Here is a 22127-nt window from a genome sequence, read left to right as displayed (position 1 = left end):
GCTGGGGTCCATCTGGCCTCCCCTTCGCTGTCTGGGCAGCTGTGGTGTAGAGGAGAATGCCTTGGGCAAGGTCTCTGTCCTTGACACTGGACCTCAGTTTCTTCATCTGTAAAACGGCACGATGAGAATGCCAGCCTAAAGCTGTGTGGTGGGTTTTGAGAGAGAATGTGCACAGGACTCAGTGTGCCAAGATGTTGCTTTGTGTCTCTGTAAATTGTCCTGAAGCCCGAGGCTGCTGCCAATAGCTGCCTGTTTGCCCTGCCCTATCCCTGTCCAGTCCCTGTTCCTGCCCCGCTTCTTCCTGTCCTACATGCCTCTCCCTGCAAACTCCCCAGAGCAGCTGATAGCAGGGAGGAAGGGTGGGTGGGGCACCTGCAGAGAGCCCACCACCCACTTGGAATGATTAACAAGGGGCCAGTACAGGCTGGCCTATGGGACAAAGGACAGCTGTGCTCTGGACTCTGCCCTGCACCCAGCTGATCACCCTGTCCCTCATTCCTCGCCATGGCCCAGTCTGTCATGGGGTTGGGGTCCAGCGGAGTCACCAGCTGGGACGGGTGGCCCCTGGTCTGTCTTAGCACCCATGTTGGCATGCACACATTTCCAACCATCCCTGCTGGGATCTGGGGGTAATGGATGGGGTGGGCAGGAAGGGAAAAGGTAGAATTCCCAAAAATTGTTTCTGGAGGGAGGCCAAATCAGTTGGAGCTTTCTTTGAAGCCCGGCATGCTGGTGGGGGGAGGGGTGCAGCACTGATGTTCTCATGCCTTTGCTTCTAGAAACAAACCCGTGACACTTGTCCTCCTCACCTAAATTATCCAGAAAGATCCTATAGACACAGTCTCCTGACTTTGCCCTCATGGGCTTCTCCTTAGTTGAGGATCCCCTTGCTGTCTGTGCCTCTTCCCCAACCCCCGTAGACCTCTCTCTCTCTCTCTCTCTCAATCTCTCTCTCTCTCTCACTCGCTCTCTCACTCTCACTCTCTCTCTCTCTCTCTCTCTCGCTCTCTCCTCACTCTCTCTCTCGCTGTTGCTGCTCTCCTGCCTGGAGCTGAAGATGAGGTTGCCATGGAAACCTGAAGCGTAGTGAGCCGGGAGAGGGAAAGGCAGAGTCGTCTCGCCAGGGCTGGGGGCTGGGGACTGGGGACTGTGGGCTGTGGGGAGGGGACAGGGTTGACCCAGCAAGAGAAATATAGCCCAAGCTGTCTGCCTGCCTTCCTCTGCCTGGGGTTGGGCTTAGTGGGCAGGGGAAGGAGCTTGGAGGCTCTGGAGTGCCTCTTTAATCTAGTTAATCTGATGCAGGATTAAAATCCTCCCTCACTCCTGCCAAATTAAGCTGAGCTCACATCTGGGCTGGCTCACCCCCACTTCCCTTCTGATGGGATTAGCACTCCAGCTGTCGGGGGCTGAGACTAGGGGGAAGGGTGCTTCTGAAGAGGATGAAGTACCTGCCAACCCCACCCAAGGTGCCTGCTGCATGTTGGAGGGGCTCCCGAGACCGTCTGGTGGGTGTAGGGTGAGCAGAGGGACACAGTGTGGGGTGCAGGGGGTGTGTGGACATGGCCTCAATGCAGCTGCTGCGTCACTGTCTTGGAGGCGCCCATCGGTGCAGAGGGCACATCTATATATTCATCGTGTGTGAGGCACAGTGCAGTGTGTGTAGGAACTTCAGACTGTGGAATGGGTGGGGCACGTCAGGTGCACCTGTCTGGCGGTCTTTGGGCACTGGAGCTGGCCTCTGTTTTATTTATTTTATTTTATTTTATTTTATTTTATTTTATTTATTTATTTATTTTTTTCTTTTTTATTGATCATTCTTGGGTGTTTCTCGCAGAGGGGGATTTGGCAGGGTCACAGGACAATAGTGGAGGGAAGGTCAGCAGATAAACAAGTGAACGAAGTTCTCTGGTTTTCCTAGGCAGAGGACCCTGCGGCCTTCCGCAGTGTTTGTGTCCCTGGGTACTTGAGATTAGGGAGTGGTGATGACTCTTAACGAACATGCTGCCTTCAAGCATCTGTTTAACAAAGCACATCTTGTACCGCCCTTAATCCATTCAACCCTGAGTGGATACAGCACATGTTTCAAAGAGCACAGGGTTGGGGGTAAGGTCACAGATCAACAGGATCCCAAGGCAGAAGAATTTTTCTTAGTACAGAACAAAATGAAAAGTCTCCCATGTCTACCTCTTTCTACACAGACACGGCAACCATCCGATTTCTCAATCTTTTCCCCACCTTTCCCCCCTTTCTATTCCACAAAACCGCCATTGTCTTCATGGCCCGTTCTCAATGAGCTGTTGAGTACACCTCCCAGATGGGGTGGTGGCCGGGCAGAGGAGCTCCTCACTTCCCAGTAGGGGCGGCCGGGCAGAAGCGCTCCTCACCTCCCGGACGGGGCGGCTGGCCGGGCGGGGGGCTGACCCCCCACCTCCCTCCCGGACAGGGCGGCTGGCCGGGCAGAGGGGCTCCTCACTTCCCAGTAGGGGCGGCCGGGCAGAGGCGCCCCTCACTTCCCCGACGGGGCGGCTGGCCCGGCGGGGGGCTGACCCCCCCACCTCCCTCCCGGACGGGGCGGCTGGCCGGGCAGAGGGGCTCCTCACTTCTCGGTAGGGGCGGCCGGGCAGAGGCACCCCTCACCTCCCGGACAGGGCGGCTGGCCAGGCGGGGGGCTGACGCCCCCACCTCCCTCCCAGACGGGGTGGCTGGCCGGGCGGGGGGCTGACCCCCCCACCTCCCTCCCGGACGGGGCGGCTGGCTGGGCGGGGGGCTGACCCCCCCACCTCCCTCCCGGACGGGGCGGCTGGCCGGGCGGGGGGCTGACCCCCCACCTCCCTCCCGGACAGGGCGGCTGGCCGGGCAGAGGGGCTCCTCACTTCCCAGTAGGGGCAGCCGGGCAGAGGTGCCCCTCACTTCCCCGACGGGGCGGCTGGCCCGGCGGGGGGCTGACCCCCCCACCTCCCTCCCGGACGGGGCGGCTGGCCAGGCAGAGGGGCTCCTCACTTCCCGGTAGGGGCGGCCGGGCAGAGGCACCCCTCACCTCCCGGACAGGGCGGCTGGCCGGGCGGGGGGCTGACCCCCCCCACCTCCCTCCCGGACGGGGCGGCTGGCCGGGTGGGGGGCTGACCGCCCCACCTCCCTCCCGGACGGGGCGGCTGGCCAGGCGGGGGGCTGACCCCCCCACCTCCCTCCCGGACGGGGCGGCTGGCCGGGCGGGGGGCTGACCCCCCCACCTCCCTCCCGGACGGGGCGGCTGGCCGGGCGGGGGGCTGACCCCCCCACCTCCCTCCCGGACGGGGCGGCTGGCCGGGCGGGGGGCTGACCCCCCCACCTCCCTCCCGGACGGGGCGGCTGGCCGGGCGGGGGGCTGACCCCCCCACCTCCCTCCCGGACGGGGCGGCTGGCCGGGTGGGGGGCTGACCCCCCCACCTCCCTCCCGGACGGAGCGGCTGGCCGGGCAGAGGGGCTCCTCACTTCCCAGTAGGGGCGGCCGGGCAGTGGCGCCCCTCACCTCCTGGACGGGGCGGCTGGCCAGGCGGGGGGCTAACCCCCCCACCTCCCTCCCGGACGGGGCGGCTGGCCGGGCGGGGGACTGACCCCCCCACCTCCCTCCCAGACAGAGCGGCTGGCCGGGCAGAGGGGCTTCTCACTTCCCAGTAGGGGCGGCCTGGCAGAGGCACCCCCCACCTCCTGGACAGGGCGGCTGGCCGGGCGCGGGGCTGATCCCCCCACCTCCCTCCCGGACGGGGTGGCTGGCCAGGCGGGGGGCTGATCCCCCCACCTCCCTCCCGGACGGGGCGGCTGGCCGGGCGGGGGGCTGACCCCCCCACCTCCCTCCCGGACGAGGAGGGAGGACGCTCCTCACTTCTCAGACGGGGTGGCTGTCGGGCGGAGGGGCTCCTCACTTCTCAGATGGGGCGGTTGCCAGGCAGAGGGTCTCCTCACTTCTCAGACAGGGTGGCCGGGCAGAGACGCTCCTCACATCCCGGACGGGGCGGCAGAGCAGAGGTGCTCCCCACATCTCAGACGATGGGCGGCCGGGCAGAGACGCTCCTCACTTCCCAGATGTGATGGCGGCCGGGAAGAGGCGCTCCTCACTTCCTAGATGGGATGGCGGTCGGGCAGAGACGCTCCTCACTTTCCAGACTGGGCAGCCAGGCAGAGGGGCTCCTCACATCCCAGACGATGGGCGGTCAGGCGGAGACGCTCCTCACTTCCCAGACGGGGTGGCTGCCAGGCAGAGGCTGCAATCTCGGCACTTAGGGAGGCCAAGGCAGGCGGCTGGGAGGTGGTTGTAGCGAGCCGAGATCACGCCACTGCACTCCAGCCTGGGCGCCATTGAGCACTGAGTGAACGAGACTCCGTCTGCAATCCCGGCGCCTCGGGAGGCCGAGGCTGGCGGATCACTCACGGTTAGGAGCTGGAGACCAGCCCGGCCAACACAGCGAAACCCCGTCTCCACCAAAAAAATACGAAAACCAGTCAGGCGTGGCGGCGCGCGCCTGCAATCGCAGGCACTCGGCAGGCTGAGGCAGGAGAATCGGGCAGGGAGGTTGCAGTGAGCTGAGATGGCAGCAGTACCGTCCAGCTTCGGCTCGGCATCAGAGGGAGACCGTGGAAAGAGGGGAGAGGGGAGAGGGGAGAGGGGGGAGGGGAGAGGGGGGAGGGGGGAGGGGAGAGGGGGGAGGGGGGAGGGGAGAGGGGAGAGGGGGGAGGGGAGAGGGAGCTCTATCTACCACACAGTCTTCCAAGCACTTTTTTGTTTTATTTATTTATTTAATAAAAACAGGCTCTCGCTCTGTAGCTCAGGCTGGTCTCAAACTCCTGGCTCAAGAAATCTGCCCTCCTTGGCCTCCCAAACTGCTGGGATTACAGGCGTGAGCCACTGCACCCAGCCTGGCCTGTTTTAACCCTGTGCATTCTGGCCAATGAGAAACCCCAGGGTTTTGCAGACCGGGTCTGGAGGATGTGTTTGCCCTGCTTGCCTCTACCCCTCCCCATCAAATGCTAACCAGCCTCATCTTCTCAGAATTGAGTCTTCGAGTGCTGGGCCAGAGCTGCCCGGAGGTCTCCTCTCCCCTACCCTGCTCTTGCCGCATGTGCCTCTACTTCCATGTGCTCGCCTCGCCACAGCCCCTGCCCATACAGTCTGCAGAATGGCTCTGATGTTGGGAGGAGGGTCGTCTCGTCTCGGAAGCGCTCCCTCTTAGGGCCTCAGGGCCTGCCAGCCCTGCTAGAGATCTTCCCTTTCTGGTCTCTAGGAACAGACTCGTGGTTGATCGTCCCTTGCCCTGGAATTGTACAGGAACTTTGAAGGGAGCTTCTCAGCTGTGGGTGGCCCTGGCTGCATGGGGACGACCCCAGACTTGGCCACGTATTCATCACAGGCCATGTCTTTTGCCAGCTGCGGACACCTGTGTTTGCCTTTCCTCATCTTCCCTTCCTCTGCTGCGAGTCTGGGCTGACCTGGGTGGCCAGGACCCAGGTGAGGGCTGGGGGACGGGCACCGCTAGGATCATCTGGATCCGGGACAGTGAAACTGGCCCAAGGGAAAAAGGATTTGCCAAGGTCACCCAGTAAGTCAGTGGCAGGGCCAGAGCCCTGCACTGGGCCCTTTCAAGTTATGCTCCCTTGATTGAGGTCTCCAAATCCTGAGCCCTGCCCTTCACAAGTGGTGGCCTCAGGGGAAGTCGCCTGTTTACAGGTAGCTCTGATGCACGGCCATGTGGGCGGCAGGAGAACGTGCCGAGCAGAGGGGCAGCTCGTTCTTAGCTCTCGAGTGTGTCAGTTTTGGGTGGAACATGCCTAGGAAGAGGTCCCAGGAGGCCATCTATGGCTTACCTGGGTGCAGCCTGTGAGTCAGGGATCCGCAGGGGTCATAGCTGTGGTGGGCTGTGGTCACCCAGGGCTAAAAATGGCCTGACGGGCTCCGGCTTGGAGAAGCCACCCACCAGTCCCTGAAGTAATTGGGGCCCATGCAGACCCCCAGACATTTCTCATAGCAGCACATACACACAAACCACATGGCTCAGAGCTGCCTGTCTCTCCTGCAGCTGGTTTGCTAGGGGACCTTGTGATGAGAGAGGGATGGAGAAGGGCTGAGTTCTAGTCCTGCACCAGCTTCAATTCCTGGCGTGACTTTTTTTTTTTTGAGATAGAGTCTTGCTCTCGCCCAGACTAGAGTACAGTGGCGGATCTTGGCTCACTGCAAGCTCCACCTCCCAGGTTCAAGTGATTCTCCTGCCTCAGCCTCCTGAGTAGCTGGGATTACAGCTATGCGCCACGGTGCCCGGCTAATTTTTGTATTTTTAATAGAAACAGGATTTCGCCATGTTAGCCAGGCTGGTCTCGAACTCCTGGCCTCAAGTGATCCACCTGCTTTGGCCTCCCAAAGTGTTGGGATTATAGGCGTGAGCCACCATGCCCAGCCTGACATTTGTTTATTCAACAAATATTTACTGAGCATCGCCTACTATTCTAGGAACTTGAGATAAATCAATGAACAAAAGAGACCCCAAAATCCCTCCCTTCATAGAGAAGTAGTGGAGAGAGAAGACAATACATTGATGTGATAAATAAGTTAATTATGAAGACTGCTAAGGGAGAAGTGCCTGGTGCCAGCACACCGTTTCCTCCTCTGAAATGAGGGAGTTGGACCAGAGTCTTCTGGAGGTCTCTGCAGGCTCTGAGGGTTGCCGTGGCTTCGGCTGCCTCCAAGCCAGGCCCTCTTCCTGGGGACCAGGCTGTGCTGGGCCTGGAAATTGGCGGCTAAGTTCAGCATGAACTGAAGAGATCGTCTGGGCGCAAATCTGGATCCCTGTGTGTCTTGGCCATGTTGTTTAACCTCTCTGGCCTCAGTTCTCCCATCTGTCAAAGGGGTACGCTGAATACCAGTCACACAGGTGGCTGTGAGAATTCGGTGAACTAGGGCACATAAGCCCTTAGCACAGGGGGAACATTCACTGTTTGGTTTTTTTGTTTTGTTTTGTTTTTTCTTTTTGAGACGTAGTCTGGCTCTGTCACATAGGCTGGAGTGCAATGGCAGGATCTTGGCTCAGTGCAACCTCTGCCTCCTGAGTTCAAGCGATTCTCCTGCCTCAGCCTCCCGAGTAGCTGAGACTATAGGCGCACGCCATCACACCCGGCTGATTTTTGTATTTTTAGTGGAGACCGGGGTTTCAGCATATTGACCAGGCTAGTCTTGAACTCCTGACCTCGTGATCTGCCCGCCTCGGCCTCCCAAAGTGCTGGGATTACAGGCATGAGCCACTGCGCCCGGCCTAATTCACTGTTGTTACTACAGATTGAGCAGCCCTAATCCAAAAATCCAGAGTCTGAAGAGCTCCAAGATGCAAAGCTTTGAGTGCCGACGTGATGCCACAAGGGAAAATTCCATACCTGGCCTCATGTGATAGGTCATAGGTCAAAAAGCAGTCAATAATTTTGTTTCATGCACAAAATTATTTAAAGTATTGTATAAAATTACCTTCAGGCCATGCGTATGAGGTATATAGGAAATGGTCCCATCCCCAAGATGTCTCGGTATGGATATTCAAATATTCTAAAATCTGAGAAAAAATCCAAAATCTGAAACACGTCTGGTCCTGAGCATTTCCAATAAGGGATACTCAACCTGTATTTTACCTGTCACCCTCAGGTGACCTCCTTTTTTGTCCTCAAGCTGGCCTTCCCACCTACCCTCCAGTTAGGTTGGACCTTGTTAACCCCTTGAAATACCACTTTAACCGTGTGTTTTCTCTCTCACCACTTCCTCCAGGAAGTCCCCCTGGATATGTGTGTCCCTTTGTTTTTCTGTCTCCCCCTTGCTCTCCTCTGCATGGTCGGTCTCCACTTCTGGTCTTAGCTGAAAGCTTAGTCCTGACTCACCTGTGCCCATCTTCCCCCAGCTGGGCCCAGTTGCCTCGACCTCCATGTGTGGTAGGCACAAGGCATGGATTATCCCCAAACAAGGGTAACCTTCAACCCTCAGAGAGTGGCCCAGTGGCCATCCTTTCGCTCAGGACAGTTCTCCTTGGCTGGCCCATCACTGATGCCTGCTGTGTCTTCCCAGGTCAGCCAGTCCCAGCTGAGTCTGAGAAACGCTTGTCTCCCCTCGGCCTTGGTGGTGGACACTGAGGTCCTCCTGTGGGGCCGGGCCAGGGGGTGCCCAAGCATAGGACGAAGTTCCCAGGAGAGCATGCTCTGTGAGAAGCCCAGAGGCTCCTGCCCCTCCCCCAGAGTCACCCCCACTCTGTTTTTTCTGTCCTGCAGACACTACCCCAAGCAGTCCTTCACCATGGTGGCGGACACCCCGGAAAACCTTCGCCTCAAGCAACAGAGTGAGCTCCAGAGTCAGGTGAGGGGCTGGGCGGTGCCGGGGCCTGGCAGGGAGGGATGCTGGGGAGGGATGTTGTAAGGTCGGCATTTGGCAAGAGTACCTTCCCCTGCGGTTACTCTGCAAGGCCAAGGTGCTGAAATCCTAGCATTGCCTTTAATCTTGACGCCACCCCTGACTTTATCAAAGGAGCAGGGTAGAGCATTCTCCCACTTCCTACCTAGAGGGGTTGGAGAGGTGTGGGTGTCTATTTGAGCCCGCTCTGGGGCTCCCTAAAGCCCACCTCCTCCAGGAAGCCACTCTCCCCTCCCTCTTCCCCATTCACACTCACCCACAAAGGAGGGGTTTGGGGAGGACCAGGGAATTTGCCCCTCCAGGTCATGCCAGTCTGAGGCTGGGCAGCCAACCCTCTATAGCCGCGTCCCAAACCTCCACCCACTGAAGGGCAAGGTGTGAAGGGGGCCCTGCCATGGGGGCACGGGATAGGGGGCTGTTCCGCCTCTGTCTCCTTTGGCTTGACTTTCCAGAACACTGCTGAGTGGGACTGTGTGCCCCTGTAGGAGGGGAGGACGGGTTCCAGGCCTAGGGAGAACTTGGTCTTTAGGAGACACGGAGGAATAAGCAAAGGGTCTGGAGTCCTGAGAACAGAACAGCTGACCCACCCTGCCTGGGGGTGCGAGGGCTCCTGGGACAAACCTGGCCAGTGATGAGGTGGGGCGGGGTGGGGCGGGGCTTCAGCCGATGAAGGATTAGGCGCGAGAATACATGTAGGGGAATTTACCACGTGGGCAGCGCGCCCAGGACCCACTCAGGATCGGGAGAAGACTGCAGAGGTTCCACCCGGGCCACAGAGAGGGGATCTCTCCCAGTTCCTCCAGAGGGGACTCCTGCTGCCTGATCTTGATGTGACTGCCTGGGTCCATCAGGGAGAACCGACCCTGCCTTTTGTCAGGCTTTCCATGCACCCTCTCTCAGCATCCTCCCAGCAGCCCTGTGAGGAAGGTGCTATCTTCCCCATTGTTACAGATGAGGCGACTGAGGCCCAGTGACTTTGAGGGACTGGCTGAGGTCCTGCGCGTAGGAGAGGCAATAATAATATTCACAGCTGACGATGGAGGGCTCAGTGCTCCCAGTGTGTGAGCTCGTTTAATCCTCACCCAGCCCTGTGCAGCTGTAGCATCACTTCACTTCAGAGAAGAGGAAATAGACACTGGCAGCTTTGAATGTAGGTTTGTCTAACCCAGGGACTATCCACTCCCCAATAAACAGTCTCTACCTTAATAATAAACATGATAGTTCCTTATGCTGTTGAGAAGTTTTGTAGTTTAGGGCTGGGAGCCATGGCTCACGCCTGTAATCCCTGTGCTCTGGGAGGCCAAGGTAAGAGGATCACTTGAGCCCAGGAGTTCGAGACCAGCTGGGGCAACATAGCAATACCTGGTCCCTAAAAAAAAAAAACTAGCAGAGATGGTGGTGTGCACCTGTGGTCGTAGCTACTTGGGAGTTTGAGGCGGGAGGATCACTTGAGCTGAGGAGTTGGAGGCTGCAGTGAGCCATGATCGCACCACTACACTCCAGCCTGGGTGATGGGGTGAGACCCTGTCTCTAAAAAAAGGAAAAGAAAGAAATTGTGTAGTTTAGCAAGTGCCTTTAGTTAGTTCCCCTGTTTATCCTTGACTGGGTTCTGGGGGAAGGTAAAAGACCCACCGTCTCTGTCTTACAGATAGGGGAACCGAGTGAGTGAATGCGGATCCAGGATTTGGGCCCTGGTCTTGTCACTCCCAAGTCTGGGGCCCTTGATGCTGCACAGCCCTGGTAGGGCCTGAGGCTCACAGAGGAAGATAGCAGCAGCTCACACCTGCCACCCACCCACCTGCGGCACAGAAGCTGAAGTTACTAGGAAGCAGGGAACACCACAGCCTGCCTGGCCATATTTTACAGATTCTAGCCAGGCCCTGACTCCTGCCTTCAATTCCCTGCCCTGTGGAAGGGCCATGGGGGCCAGAGGTGGAGGGGCTCAGAAGGACCTCGGAGAAGAGGTGCTGGGAGCAGATGGCAGGTCTTTGGAGACACACACACACACACACACACACACACACACACACACACACACACCCTTCTCAGGGGAGAAATTCAAACCCCTCAGCCTTTGTCAGTTCCACAAAAGCATGGCTGCAGCTCTTTTTGCCCCGGCACCCTATCCCCGAGGGGTGGGGTTTGAGGAGGAAGCACCTCCACGTTGTTCCCCCTGCCCAGGATGGGCAGCAAGTGGGCAGGGCATGCTGTTGGCAGGGGCTGCTTCTGCCCCCCACAGGGGAAGCCAGCACCACACTCTGGGTTTGGGGGCTCCTGTCCCTGGCCTGTGCCCCCTGCTTCCCAGGGTCATGGCCTGCTGGGTTCCCGGGGGAGGCCTCTTGGGAGATGAAAATGGCGGTCACTCTTCATTAGGGTCTCACTGAGGGCCAGACCGTGTCCGTGTGTGTATGTGTGTGTGTGTGTGCACGCATGCACGCATGCACGCATGTATGCGTGTATGCCTGACTTTGTTTAATCCTTACAGCCACCTGATGAAAGAGGGGCTCTTATTATCCCCATCATACAGATAGGGAAACTGAGGTTTACAGAGGCTGCCCCGCTTGTGCAGAGCCCAGGGACAGAGGCAGACATCAAGCCCCATGACCTGGCCCTGGAGCCCGTTGCTCTGAACAGTGCTGATGGCACAGGCACCGAGCCCTGTGCTCCCACCCTGCAGGATGCACCAGTCAGCAGCAAGTAGGATGGGCTTGTTGGAATGCAGATTCCTAGGCCCCACCCAAGGGACTTCTGCTTGGCAGCTCTGGGTGAGGCCCAAGAATCTGCATTTTGACTCCCCCGTGATTCTGATAAGGACTTTTGGCCCCACTTTAAGAAGCTTAGAGATGGGTCCATGGGCAGGAGTGTACCGACCCTGTTTGTATGCTCTGAGGGGTGCCACATTAGGGTAGGGCTTTGCACTAAGGGCACGGCTCTGTTCCCCTGAGGTGGGGGTCCTCGGGGGTGGGGGCTGAGGGCAGGATAGGCAGGGGAGGAAAGGGTACTGCCCTTTTTGCAGGCCTGTTCTGTCTCCCTTCCCACCGCCTACCAGCTGTGTGGTCTGAGACTGGCCTCAGACTATCTTTCCTCTCATAGCTTTGCTTCCTCACCAGTAAAATGAGGACAGCAAACCCAGTTGCCTCAAGCTGGGGGCTGGGCCTGATGCTTTGAGGCTTGGAAGGGCTGAGCCGGCCAGGCTGGAGCAGTGACAGGTTCTGGTTCCTGTGGCTGCCGTGGGGGCAGAGCTGGCGAGAGCTGCCTGCAGCTAGCAGGAAGGGAAGGGGGAGCCTCTTCAGCTCACCCAGCTTCACCCCACGGGGTCAGCTGGCTTCTCTCCATGCCCCTTCTGGGCCTGCCTTGCCCTTCCCTGTCTCTGGGAAGCTGCCCAGGCTATTTCAGCTTTATTTATTTTCCCATCTCTATATTGGTCTCCAAAGTGGCACTTTGGGTGTCTGGGACACCTGGAGCCTCCCCTGTGGAGGAGGTAACCACAGAACTGTCCAGAAATGACCTTCTCGGTGGTCCTGCCCAGGCCTGGCTGAGGCAGGGGGCTGGCAGCTGGACCCCCAGCCCCCCTTCTCATTTGCTGCTCCCATCCCACCCCCAGGCTGAGCAGAGGCAGTGGCTTTGGGGTGGGACTGAGCTGGAGGTGTCTGTATGGCCCTGAGCCCAGGCAGAAGTGCCAAGTGCCAGTAGACTGTTCTTCCATTTTTTCCTTCATCAGCTCACCTTGCTGGGGTCGTGGGAAATTACAGGGGGGTTTCTATCCTCCTCGGATCTTGTAAGCAGCATGGGTGGTAGAGTATCACTCTTACCCGAACTAGCTGGCCTGAGATTGAATCTCGCATCTGCTGCCACCAGCTTGTGTGACCTTGGGCAAGTTGCTTAACCTCTGTGCACAGTGCCTTCGTCTGAATAATGTGGATTACCTCTCTCCAGAGGGTGGTGTGAGATAGGAGGATATGTTAAGCATTTAAAGATTCCTGGCGTGGAGTCAGCATTCAGTGTTTGCTACTACTGTTCTCCCGGAAAGGAGAGGAAATGGAACTTGGACATGAGGAAGCTGGGAAATACACACAGCAACCTTTTGACCATGACTTCCAGCCCCGGCCCTTTCCATCAGCTCTCCTCTCCATCTGTGTGTGTCTAATTTTTTTTTTTAATTTGTATTTTTTTGAGACAGGGTCTCTCTCTGTCTCCCAGGCTGGAATGCAGTGGCGTGATCTTGGCTCATTGCAGCCTTGACTTCCCAGACTCAAGCGATTTTCTCGCCTCCACCTCCTGAATAGCTGGGACTACAGGCGTGCATCACCATGCCCGGCTAATTTTTGTATTTTTAGTAGAGACAGGGTTTCGTCATGTTGCCCAGGCTTGTTTCAAACTCCTGACCTCAAGTGATCTGCCCACCTCAGCCTCCCAAAGTGCTGGGATTACAGGTGTCAGCCACCGCACCCTGCCTAAATTTTAAGAACTAGTGTTTCTTTTTTGTTAGAAGGGGATGGGTTACAAAGTATGTTGGCCCAACACATAGTAGGCACATAATAGTGGAAATTGTATTTCGCTCAATAAATTTTGTATTTTTTTAGAGATTTTTATTAATTTTTTTTTTTTTTTAAATAGAGATGGCGTACTATGTTCCCAGGCTGGTCTCGAACTCCTGGGCTCGAGTGATCCACCTGTCTTGGCCTCCTAGACTGCTGGGATTACAGACATGAGCCTTTTTGTTTTTTAAGTCCAGCCTAATTTTTGTGTTTTTTTTTAGACGGAGTTTTACTCTGTCGCCCAGCCTGGAGTACAGTGTCACCATCTCAGCTCACTGCAACCTCTGGCTCCCAGGTTCAAGGAATTCTCCTGCCTCAGCCTCCCAAGTAGCTGGGATTACGCCCACCACGCCTGGCTAACTTTTTTTGTATTTTTTTTAGTAGAGATGGGGTTTCACCATGTTAAGCTGGTCATGAACTCCTGACCTCAGGTGATCCACCCACCTCTGCCTCCCAAAGTGGTGGGATTACAGGCGTGAGCCACTGTGCCTGGCATAATTTTTGTTTTTAAGTAATGATCCTTCTTCTTATATTGGGTCATCAAGGCAGTTGTTTTCCCAATTATGCTGCTTTGTTTGGAGATTACGTGTCTGCATTCAATTCATTCATCATCCAACAAATGTTGATCTGCACCTCCTGTCTGCTGGGATGAGAAGCAAGATAGATCCAGGGAGAACAACTAAGAACTGACAGAAAAATTAGAGTTTCATGGATGGTGGTTGTTTGGGTGTCAGGAGCCTCAGATGTCAGTCAGTCCTGGGCCTGACACCAGAGTTTCCAAAATGGGAGCCCAGGTATCTCCCAGGAGTGGGGTCCTCTGGGAGCCCAGGCATCTCCCAGAAGTGGGGTCCTCTGACCGAAGCGCTGAGTTGCATCCTGGCCTGAGCGACAACTGGGTTGTAACCTTGGGCAGGTCCCTTCCTCCACAGGGACCCCCACAGCACCCTGGTGAGCCATCCTAGACAACAGGGGCAAGCACTCCTGCCAGGGCAAGAAGGGAGCCCTGAAGAGGGGCTCTGGGCTGGGCCCTCCCTACACCCCTGGCCCCCCACCCTTCACTTCTGCCACCCCTTCCATACCCAAAGACCTTTCAAAGAGCCTTCCCTGTCTTGATTATCCATAGTCAGGGTCTGAAGGTGCTTAAAAATGGTCACAGACTCCAAATGGGGGGGATTTTAGAGATCAGCTAGCCAGCTCCCTTCAGGGGACCCAGAGAGGGGAACTGACTTGCTTAGAAACACACAGCAAGGTGGTGCTGATCCCAGGCTCCCTCCCTTCTCAGCCCCTACCCCTCACCCCTACCCTCTGTGGGCCTCCTATGTTAGCAGTGAAATGAATGATCCTTCCCCAACAGGGAGGGGGAGGCAGAAGCAGTTCCCGATCCTGGGAACCTGCTGATGTCATTGCAGCGTCGCCATGGCGATTATTCCCCTGGATTAGGGGCCTGACCCTTGCAAAGCCAGGAAGCAGGGGACGGAGTGGGGGACTGGCACTCGTTCAGCACTTCATTGCTGACAGAGCACTTTCACACTGGCCCTCCACAATGCGCTGCTGCTTTAGAGCCACTGTCTGTATCGTGGGTTGGAGTGACTGGCGTTATGGTCCCCATTTTACAGATGTGGGAACTGAGTCTTGAGATGTGAAGTCGTTGGCCCAAGATCACTCAGAAGTGGGAGACTGAGCCTGCGTTAGTGCTAGCTCCGCCTGGCTTTGTGCCCAGACTTGGTGATAAGAAGCCCCCTCCCCATATTATACCTGATTTCTGTCACAACTCTTTTACAGATGAGGAAACCGAGGCCAGGGGCTTGAGATGCAGGGCTTCTGTATCTGGAGCTACATTTCTCTGTCTCTGAGTGCCCTACCTTCCCCGATGCCCGCTTCCCAAAGGGCCTCCCACTAAGAGTCACCGTGCTGGCCCAGGGCTTCCAGGGCTGAGGAAGAGCTGGTGCTAGGCAGGTTCTGGACTCTTGGGGTGGGTTGGTGCCTCTATCCACTGCATTCACTTCTGATCTAATGGGGACCAGCACATCCAAGCCCTTCTTGTCTGGATCAGAACAGAGAAGGAGAGGGAACCACATGGATGAGTGACTGGGGGCTTCACGACACAAACAAGGACTCTGACCCCCACAGGCATGTGCAGAGGACCTGACAGGTGTGGCCGTGGCTGCATGCGCATGTGCAGTCGCTCCAGTCTAAGCACAGCTCGGTGCTGCTGCCAGATGATTCCCTGCCAGGGAACTGCCTGGGTTTGTGTCCTGGGCTGACCTGTGTCCAGGACAGTGCAGCCCCCGTGGAGGAAATCCAAGCAGCTGGTGGGGTCTGGAACAGATGGCTGATGAGGTGGACAGTGAAGTCTCTGGAAGCCAAGGAATAGTTTCCTGTTCCATGAGTTTTCTCAGCCTCATTCTGTTCTTCAAAACCCCCGGGGGAGGACAAGCTGTTCCTCATATTTCAATTCCTTTCGTGCCAGGGAAGTCCTTTCTGATGTCTGACTTGAGTCCCTCTAGTACTGTGGTGGGGTGGAAGGGTTCTTCCCTGGAGCTTGGAGACCTGCTGAGATGCTGTCTGACCCCCGCTGCTTTCCTCCCCTCCTATGGTGGTGGCCTCTGAAGCCATCCCGGCAGGCTCCCAGAATCCGTGGGGCCTGTCAAAGGCGCATTGATGGAGCCTTCCCTGGGACTGTCTCACCACCCTCCTTTCTGGGCACCAACTCTGTCCTTTGGCACAGCCCTCACTCAGCTGGTTGCTGAAAAGCTCCCCCAGGCGTAGTGGGCAGGGCCACATCCTGGCTAACATGAGGGCTGGGGCCACCGTGGGAGCTCTGGAAAGAACCTTTTTCCTATAAGCTTCCAGACAGGATGGGCAGGGAGTGAAGGGTCAGGAGTCAGGCAGATGAGGGTTTGCACTCTGGTAGTGCTGGACATTGACTGCTAAGCTCTGTGACCTTGGGCAGGGGACTTTGCCTTTCTGTGGCTCCGTTTCCTGATCCGTAAATTGGAGCTGTTAATTGCGTGGCTATATGTATGGTGGGATCTAAATGAGATGGTTCATGTAAGGCCCTGGGCTCTGTGCCCGCCATTCACTGCGCACCGAAGACTTGGTAGTGGCTTATTATTACGAGTCTAACACCTTTTGGCTGAGGCCTCTGCTTTGAGTTGGGGACTTCTGGTCAGGGTCTTTCTGCTGACTCCCTGTCCCTGTCTCCTGACTGGTTGCTGCCTCAGAGGGGCCCCAAGCCGAGGCCCTTTCGGCTCCTGGGCTGACTCCAATCCCTCTTCCTCCCCTCCTGCAGGTGCGCTACAAGGAGGAGTTTGAGAAGAACAAGGGCAAAGGTTTCAGCGTAGTGGCAGACACGCCCGAGCTCCAGAGAATCAAGAAGACCCAGGACCAGATCAGTAACGTGAGCTCTTGCCCTGCCCTGCGGCATCCCTGCTGCCCTCTGTTTGGTCTCCTTCCTGCCAGCCTGGCAGACGCAAGCCTGGCAGATGTGAATGAGGCCAGTGCCTCCACTGCCCCTGCCCTCCAGGGTGGGCCTGGGGAAGAGCTTGGGGTTCCCAGATGCCTCTTCTCTGTGTACCCCCAGACCAGCACGCATAGCATTTTCTTCTTGAAGGGACTGTATTCTGTGGGGGCCTGTGTGCTAAATCAGCCCCCACTCTCTCTGACTGTTGTTCTTTTTTCTGGATATCGTGGGTATCGGTGAAGACTGCACGTCTCATCTTAGCACAAAGGTCAAAACTGGGGGGCGGGGAGCACCTGGCCTCCCCTGGTCTGCGCCTGGGTGCTGACATTGCAGTCATTTCCGCCCTTCCTTGGCCTCCTCCCCCACATCAGCCTGCTCTTCCTTCCTGTGTAAAAACCCCAGCCAGCTTCACCCGCCAGCCCTGCACCCCCTGGCTCACACCCCCCGCCTCCCTGATGGTCAGTGGCATCTGGCTGTGGCAGGGGTGGGCATGGAGAGTGGGCAGGGGATCAACTGTCCCCAGCATCGTGTGCCCTCCATGGCACCTGTGGCCAGAGAACAGGCCTCAGTTTCCTGCTTGGCAGAGCCACAGGCAAGCAGCCTGTGTGGCTTTAGGCATGCGGGGGCAGGGCACTGCGGTGAGCAGCAACCATGGGGGATGCGCACACAGAACTGCAGGGGCTGCCCAGCCAGCCTGGCCTAGGAGGTCCTGCCAGGGAGGGTTTAGGCAGGCAGCTGTCTTCGTGTCTGGAACAGGAAGGGATCAGTGAGCTGCCCGTTGTTGCTCTGGGCTGAGGAACTGGGGATAGAGATTGCCGGGGGGGCCTGGCTTTCCGGTGGTCTCAGCACCCACTCCCTGGGCTCCACATCCCTTCCCACCCTCCACCTGGCCACCTCAGCAGGGCGCTCCTTTAAGAGCTTGGCTGGGCCATGCATAGAGTGGGCTGCAGTGGTGGGTCAGGTGGATTTCAGAAGCGCAGGCAGCCCACAGACAGTAGAACCAGCCATGCCCAAAATGGTGGCTTTCAAACTCTGACTTCAGCCTACAGTAAAATATACATTGTACGTCTTGACCCATCTGACAGGCATACATTTATGTAGAGGGAAAACAGAATGGAAGCTTTCATGAATGAGTACTTCCTACTTAGAGGGCGTTCAGATCTTTTTTTTTTTTTTTTTTTTTGAGACAGAGTCTCACTCTGTTGCTCAGGCTGGAGTGCAGTGGTGCTCCGCCTCCAGGGTTCAAGTGATTCTCCTGCCTTAGCCTCCCAAGTGGAGTAGCTGGGATTACAGGTGCACACCACCACCCCCGGCCAATTTTTGTATTTTTGATAGAGACAGGGTTTCACCATGTTGGCCAGGCTGGTCTTGAACACCTGACCTCAGGTGATGTGCCTGCCTTGGCCTCCCAAAGTGCTGAGATTACAGGTGTGAGCCACTGCACCCGGCCACATTCAGATCTTTTCTAAAGATGCTGGTTGCAGGCCCCTATACACCCTCACATAATACAGCCCCTTTGAGGACTGTATTCCCAACACTTTGGGAGACTGAGGTGGGAGGATTGCTTGAGCCCAGGAGTTTGAGACTAGCCTGGGCAACACAGCAAAACTGTTTCTACAAAAAAAAAAAAAAATACAAAAACTAGCCAGGCATGATAGCACACGCCTGTGGTCCTAGCTATTCAGGAGGCTGAAGTGGGAGGATCACCTGAGCCCAGAGGTTTGAGGTTATAGTGAGCCGTAATTGCACCACTGCATTCCAGCCTGGGAAACCGAGTGAGACCCTGTTTCCAAAAAAAAAAAAAAAAAAGGACCAGGCGCAGTGGCTCACGCCTGTAATCCCAGCACTTTGAGAGGCTGAGGTGGGCGGATCATGAGGTCAAGAGATCGAGACCATCCTGGCCAACATGGTGAAACCCCATCTCTACTAAAAATACAAAAATTAGCTGGGCGTGGTGGCGTGTGCCTGTAATCCCAGCTACTTGGGAGGCTGAGACAGAAGAACCCCTTGAACTCGGGAGGCAGAGGTTGCAGTGAGTCGAGATCAGGCCACTGCACTCCAGCCTGGCGACAGAGCGAGACTCCATCTCAAAAAAAAACCAAAAAGATGCTGGTTGCAGACTTACTGTGAATGGGTTTTGCAACTGGCTTGTTGACCTGCAGTTTGAAATTGGTGGCCTGAGGAAATGGCATGCTTCCCTTTGGCTAGCAGGGGATGCCTAGGGCGGGCACTCTAATCCTCCTTCCCCTCCAACTTCCAGAGGCCTGTCACAGTTGACTCTTTATATGCTAGGGCCTGGCCTCACACCCTGGAGCTTCCCTTTGGCTCAGACCCTGCAAAGGATAAGACCCTTAGGTCTGTGTTTCAGAGCTCTCCGCTTGGAAAGTGGGGGAGGGGGAAGATGGTCTTAGATTATGGGGAAAACCCGGAATGGTTCACAGAACTGGAATGTCGGCTCTTCAGCCTCTGCGGCTTTTCATGTAGAGGCTCTAGTCTTTTATCAGTGACACTTGCTCCCAATGTGCAACCCCAGCTCCCTGGCTGTTCACTCATTGCTTCACCCTGTGGGTTTTGGAGGAGGGGAGACAAGCCCAGTCATCCCTGCTTCCCTTTCTGGAAAGCTTCCAGAACACTCCACACTCAGCCTAAGCCACCTCCTCTTCTTCCCTCCCCCAGTTAGAGGTGTTAATATCCTAGTGACAAAACTCACCACCCTGGCCAAGCCATCCGCATCTCAGGAGATAACCATCTTTTACCCTTCTCGCGGTGCTGCAGTGAGCTAATGGTCCTCTGCAGGAGCTGGGGGAAGGGATCGACCCCGACCTGCTAGCTGCTTTTGCAGCTTTAGCAGAGACCTGTAGGGTGTGAATGCAAAGCCTGGAGACTCTTGGTTTTAATGAAAGCAATCACAGTCTGTCGGATATGGGCCTCCAGACAGCTGTAGCACAGTCACCTGTAGGGTTGACTGAAAATGCAGACTCACAGGCCTTCTCCCCTGGCTGCCAGAATCAGCGTCTCTGGGAGTGGGGCCCAGGAATCAGCATGTTAGACACATTCCCTGGGTTTCTGTGGTGCTCTCTGAAGTTTGAGAGCCACCACCTAAAAGTCTGAAAAAGCTTCACCAACCCCTAAGTCAGAGGGTGCCAGATCAGGCTGTACCTCAGAACCCCAGGGGAGCTTTATTTTTATTTTTATTTTTTTGAGACGGAGCCTTGGTTTATCACCCAGGCTGGAGTGCAGTGGTGCGATCTCGGCTCACTGCAACCTCCGCCTCCCGGGTTCACGCCATTCTCCTGCCTCAGCCTCGTGAGTAGCTGGGACTACAGGCGCCCGCCACCACGCCCGGCTAATATTTTTTGTATTTTTAGTAGAGACAGGGTTTCGCCGTGTTAGCCAGGATGATCTCGATCTCCTGACCTTGTGATCCACCCGCCTCGGCCTCCCAAAGTGCTGGGATTACAGGCGTGAGACACCGAGCCCAGCCTATTTTTATTTTTGAGACAGGGTTTCGCTCCGTCATCCGGGCTGGAGTGCGGTGGTGTGTTCACGGCTCAGTGCAGCCTGAATCTTCTGGGATCAAGCCATTCTCCCACCTCAGCCTCCGAGTAGCTGGGACCACAGGTGTGCACCACCATGCCCAGCTAATTTTTCTTTTTTTTGCAGAGACACTATCTTGCTATGTTGCCCAGGCTGGTCTCAAACTCCTGGATTCAAGTTATCCTCCCGCCTCAGCCTCCTAAAGTGCTGGGATTATAGGGGTGAGCCACCTCACCTGGCCTCCCAGGGGAGCTTTTTTTTTTTTTTTTTTTTTTTTATCAGAGACAGGGTCTCACTATATTGTCTTAAACTCCTGGACTCAAGTGATCCGCCCACCTCGGCCTCCCAAAGTTCTGGGAATACAGGCATGAGCCACTGCGCCTGGGAGCTTTAAACCACACATAAAACCATTGCTAAGTTGTCCCAACCTCCTGAAGTGTTTTGGAAAATAGGGTGTTTAGAGCCACACCTTTTGTTTTGTATCCAAAATAGCATTCCTGTTCCTGTATGTAGCTTGTTGCTTTGCTTCCCAGATTAGCACCAAATGACTCCAGTTATTTTATTTATTTTTAATTTTAATTTTATTTTTTTTTTGAGATAGAGTCTCGCTCTGTCGCCCAGGCTGGAGTGCAGTGGCGTGATCTTGGCTCACTGCAACCTCTGCCTCCCAGGTTGAAGCGCTTCTTCTGCCTCAGCCTTCTGAGTAGCTAGGACTATAGGCACATGCCACCACGCCTGGCTAATTTTTGTATTTTTAGTAGACACAGGGTTTTGCCATATTGGCTCGGCTGGTCTCGAACTCCTGACCTCAGGTGATCCACCTGCCTTGGCCTCCCAAGGTGCTGGGATTACAGGCGTGAGCCACTGTGCCCAGCTGACTCCAGTTATTTCTAAAGGTCAGGCCATCTTACAAAAGAATGAGGATATGCTTCCCTGGAGGGATATGCTGCAGACTAGGGCTTTTTACCAGCCAGAGCATTTTAAAAACAAGTGTCTGATCTCCTCTGGGGTGTCTGCTTTGGATAAGTGCAGTCTGTCTTCAGTCTTGCTAAGTGGCGAGACAGTGAGGTAGGAAGAGATGGTAAGGGCCCAGATCCTAGCTTCTGTCATTCTGGGGCCAGGCAGGGCTCTTTGAGCCTCAGTTTCCTCATTTGTAAAAATGGGACAGTAGGCCCTACTTTGACAGGTGGTTGCAAGGAACATGCCAAGTGCTTGGCATGGGATAAATGATATCACTATTATTATCATCATTATTATTTTTGAGACAAGATTGCCCAGGCTGGAGTACAGTGGCACGATCGTAGGTCACTGCAGCCTCGAACTCTTGGGCATAAGTGGTCCTCTCCCGTCAACCTCCTGAGTAGCTGGTACTACAAGCATATAGCACCATGCCCAGCTAATTGTTATTTTTTTTGTAGAGATAGGGTCTTGCTATGCTGCCCAGGCTGGAGTGTAGTCACGTGATCACAGCTCACTGCAGCCTTGAACTCCTGGGTTTAAGTGAACCCTGGCCTAAGACTCCCAGGTTGCTGGGATTACAGGCACACGCCATCACACCCAGTTATGTTGTCAATGTTATCAATACTTTAAAGGCACACTTGTCTGCTTTCTACACTGTTGCCGGAGAAGGGTCATAAAGTGAAGTTTGGCAGAAAAGTTTGGCCATTGTCTAGTACTGAGAATGTGTGGAAGTGAGGAAAGGGGCTAGTATATTACACATCTATGGTGAGTAGTTGTGTCATCATTAAAGGCATCTGAAGAGTTGCCTTTTGATGGGTCCATGCTATGGGATAAAGGTTACATGTTAGGAATCCTGGCCTTTGTCATGAGCTCTAGCAGTGTTCAAGTATGGAAAACTTTAGTCGCTTTACTGGAGCCTCTTCTTTTATTTACTTACATATTGATTTTCTGTATACAATTTTGTGTCCTTAAAATTTTTTTATGTGTGAAATATGACACATAGTAACATATACAATAAACACCTGTTTCACCAGGCAGGTATACCATACATTGTATTACCGTATGCCTGTCAAGAGCCCAGTGTTCACAGTGTTAAAAATATAACTCCCATGTAGTAAGTACTTACCATATCTTTATTTAATTATGAGGGAACCAGCTAGAGATTAAAGCTGGGGAATATGAGAGGCAGAGGTAAATGCTAGTCTGTGAAAGAAAGTGCTGG

The 22127-nt window shown here is 55.5% G+C and overlaps 1 protein-coding gene across 2 annotated transcripts in view; it reads left to right on the top strand.

The window, feature by feature from the left end:
• The window catches only part of LASP1 (LIM and SH3 protein 1), a 55417-nt gene that overhangs the window by 15512 nt on the left and 17778 nt on the right, over positions 1-22127 (top strand). For both annotated transcript variants that reach the window (XM_016930795.4, XM_016930796.3), the window contains exons 3-4: positions 8269-8353; positions 16238-16345. In XM_016930795.4, the coding sequence (XP_016786284.1) occupies positions 8269-8353; positions 16238-16345 (193 nt within the window). The remainder of the gene's footprint in view (positions 1-8268; positions 8354-16237; positions 16346-22127) is intronic.

This window comes from Pan troglodytes, chromosome 19, assembly GCF_028858775.2.
Source record: "Pan troglodytes isolate AG18354 chromosome 19, NHGRI_mPanTro3-v2.0_pri, whole genome shotgun sequence".
Lineage (NCBI taxonomy): Eukaryota > Metazoa > Chordata > Mammalia > Primates > Hominidae > Pan > Pan troglodytes.
The sequence above is the reverse complement of the archived record's forward strand: the minus strand, read 5'-3'. Positions and strand labels throughout refer to the sequence as shown.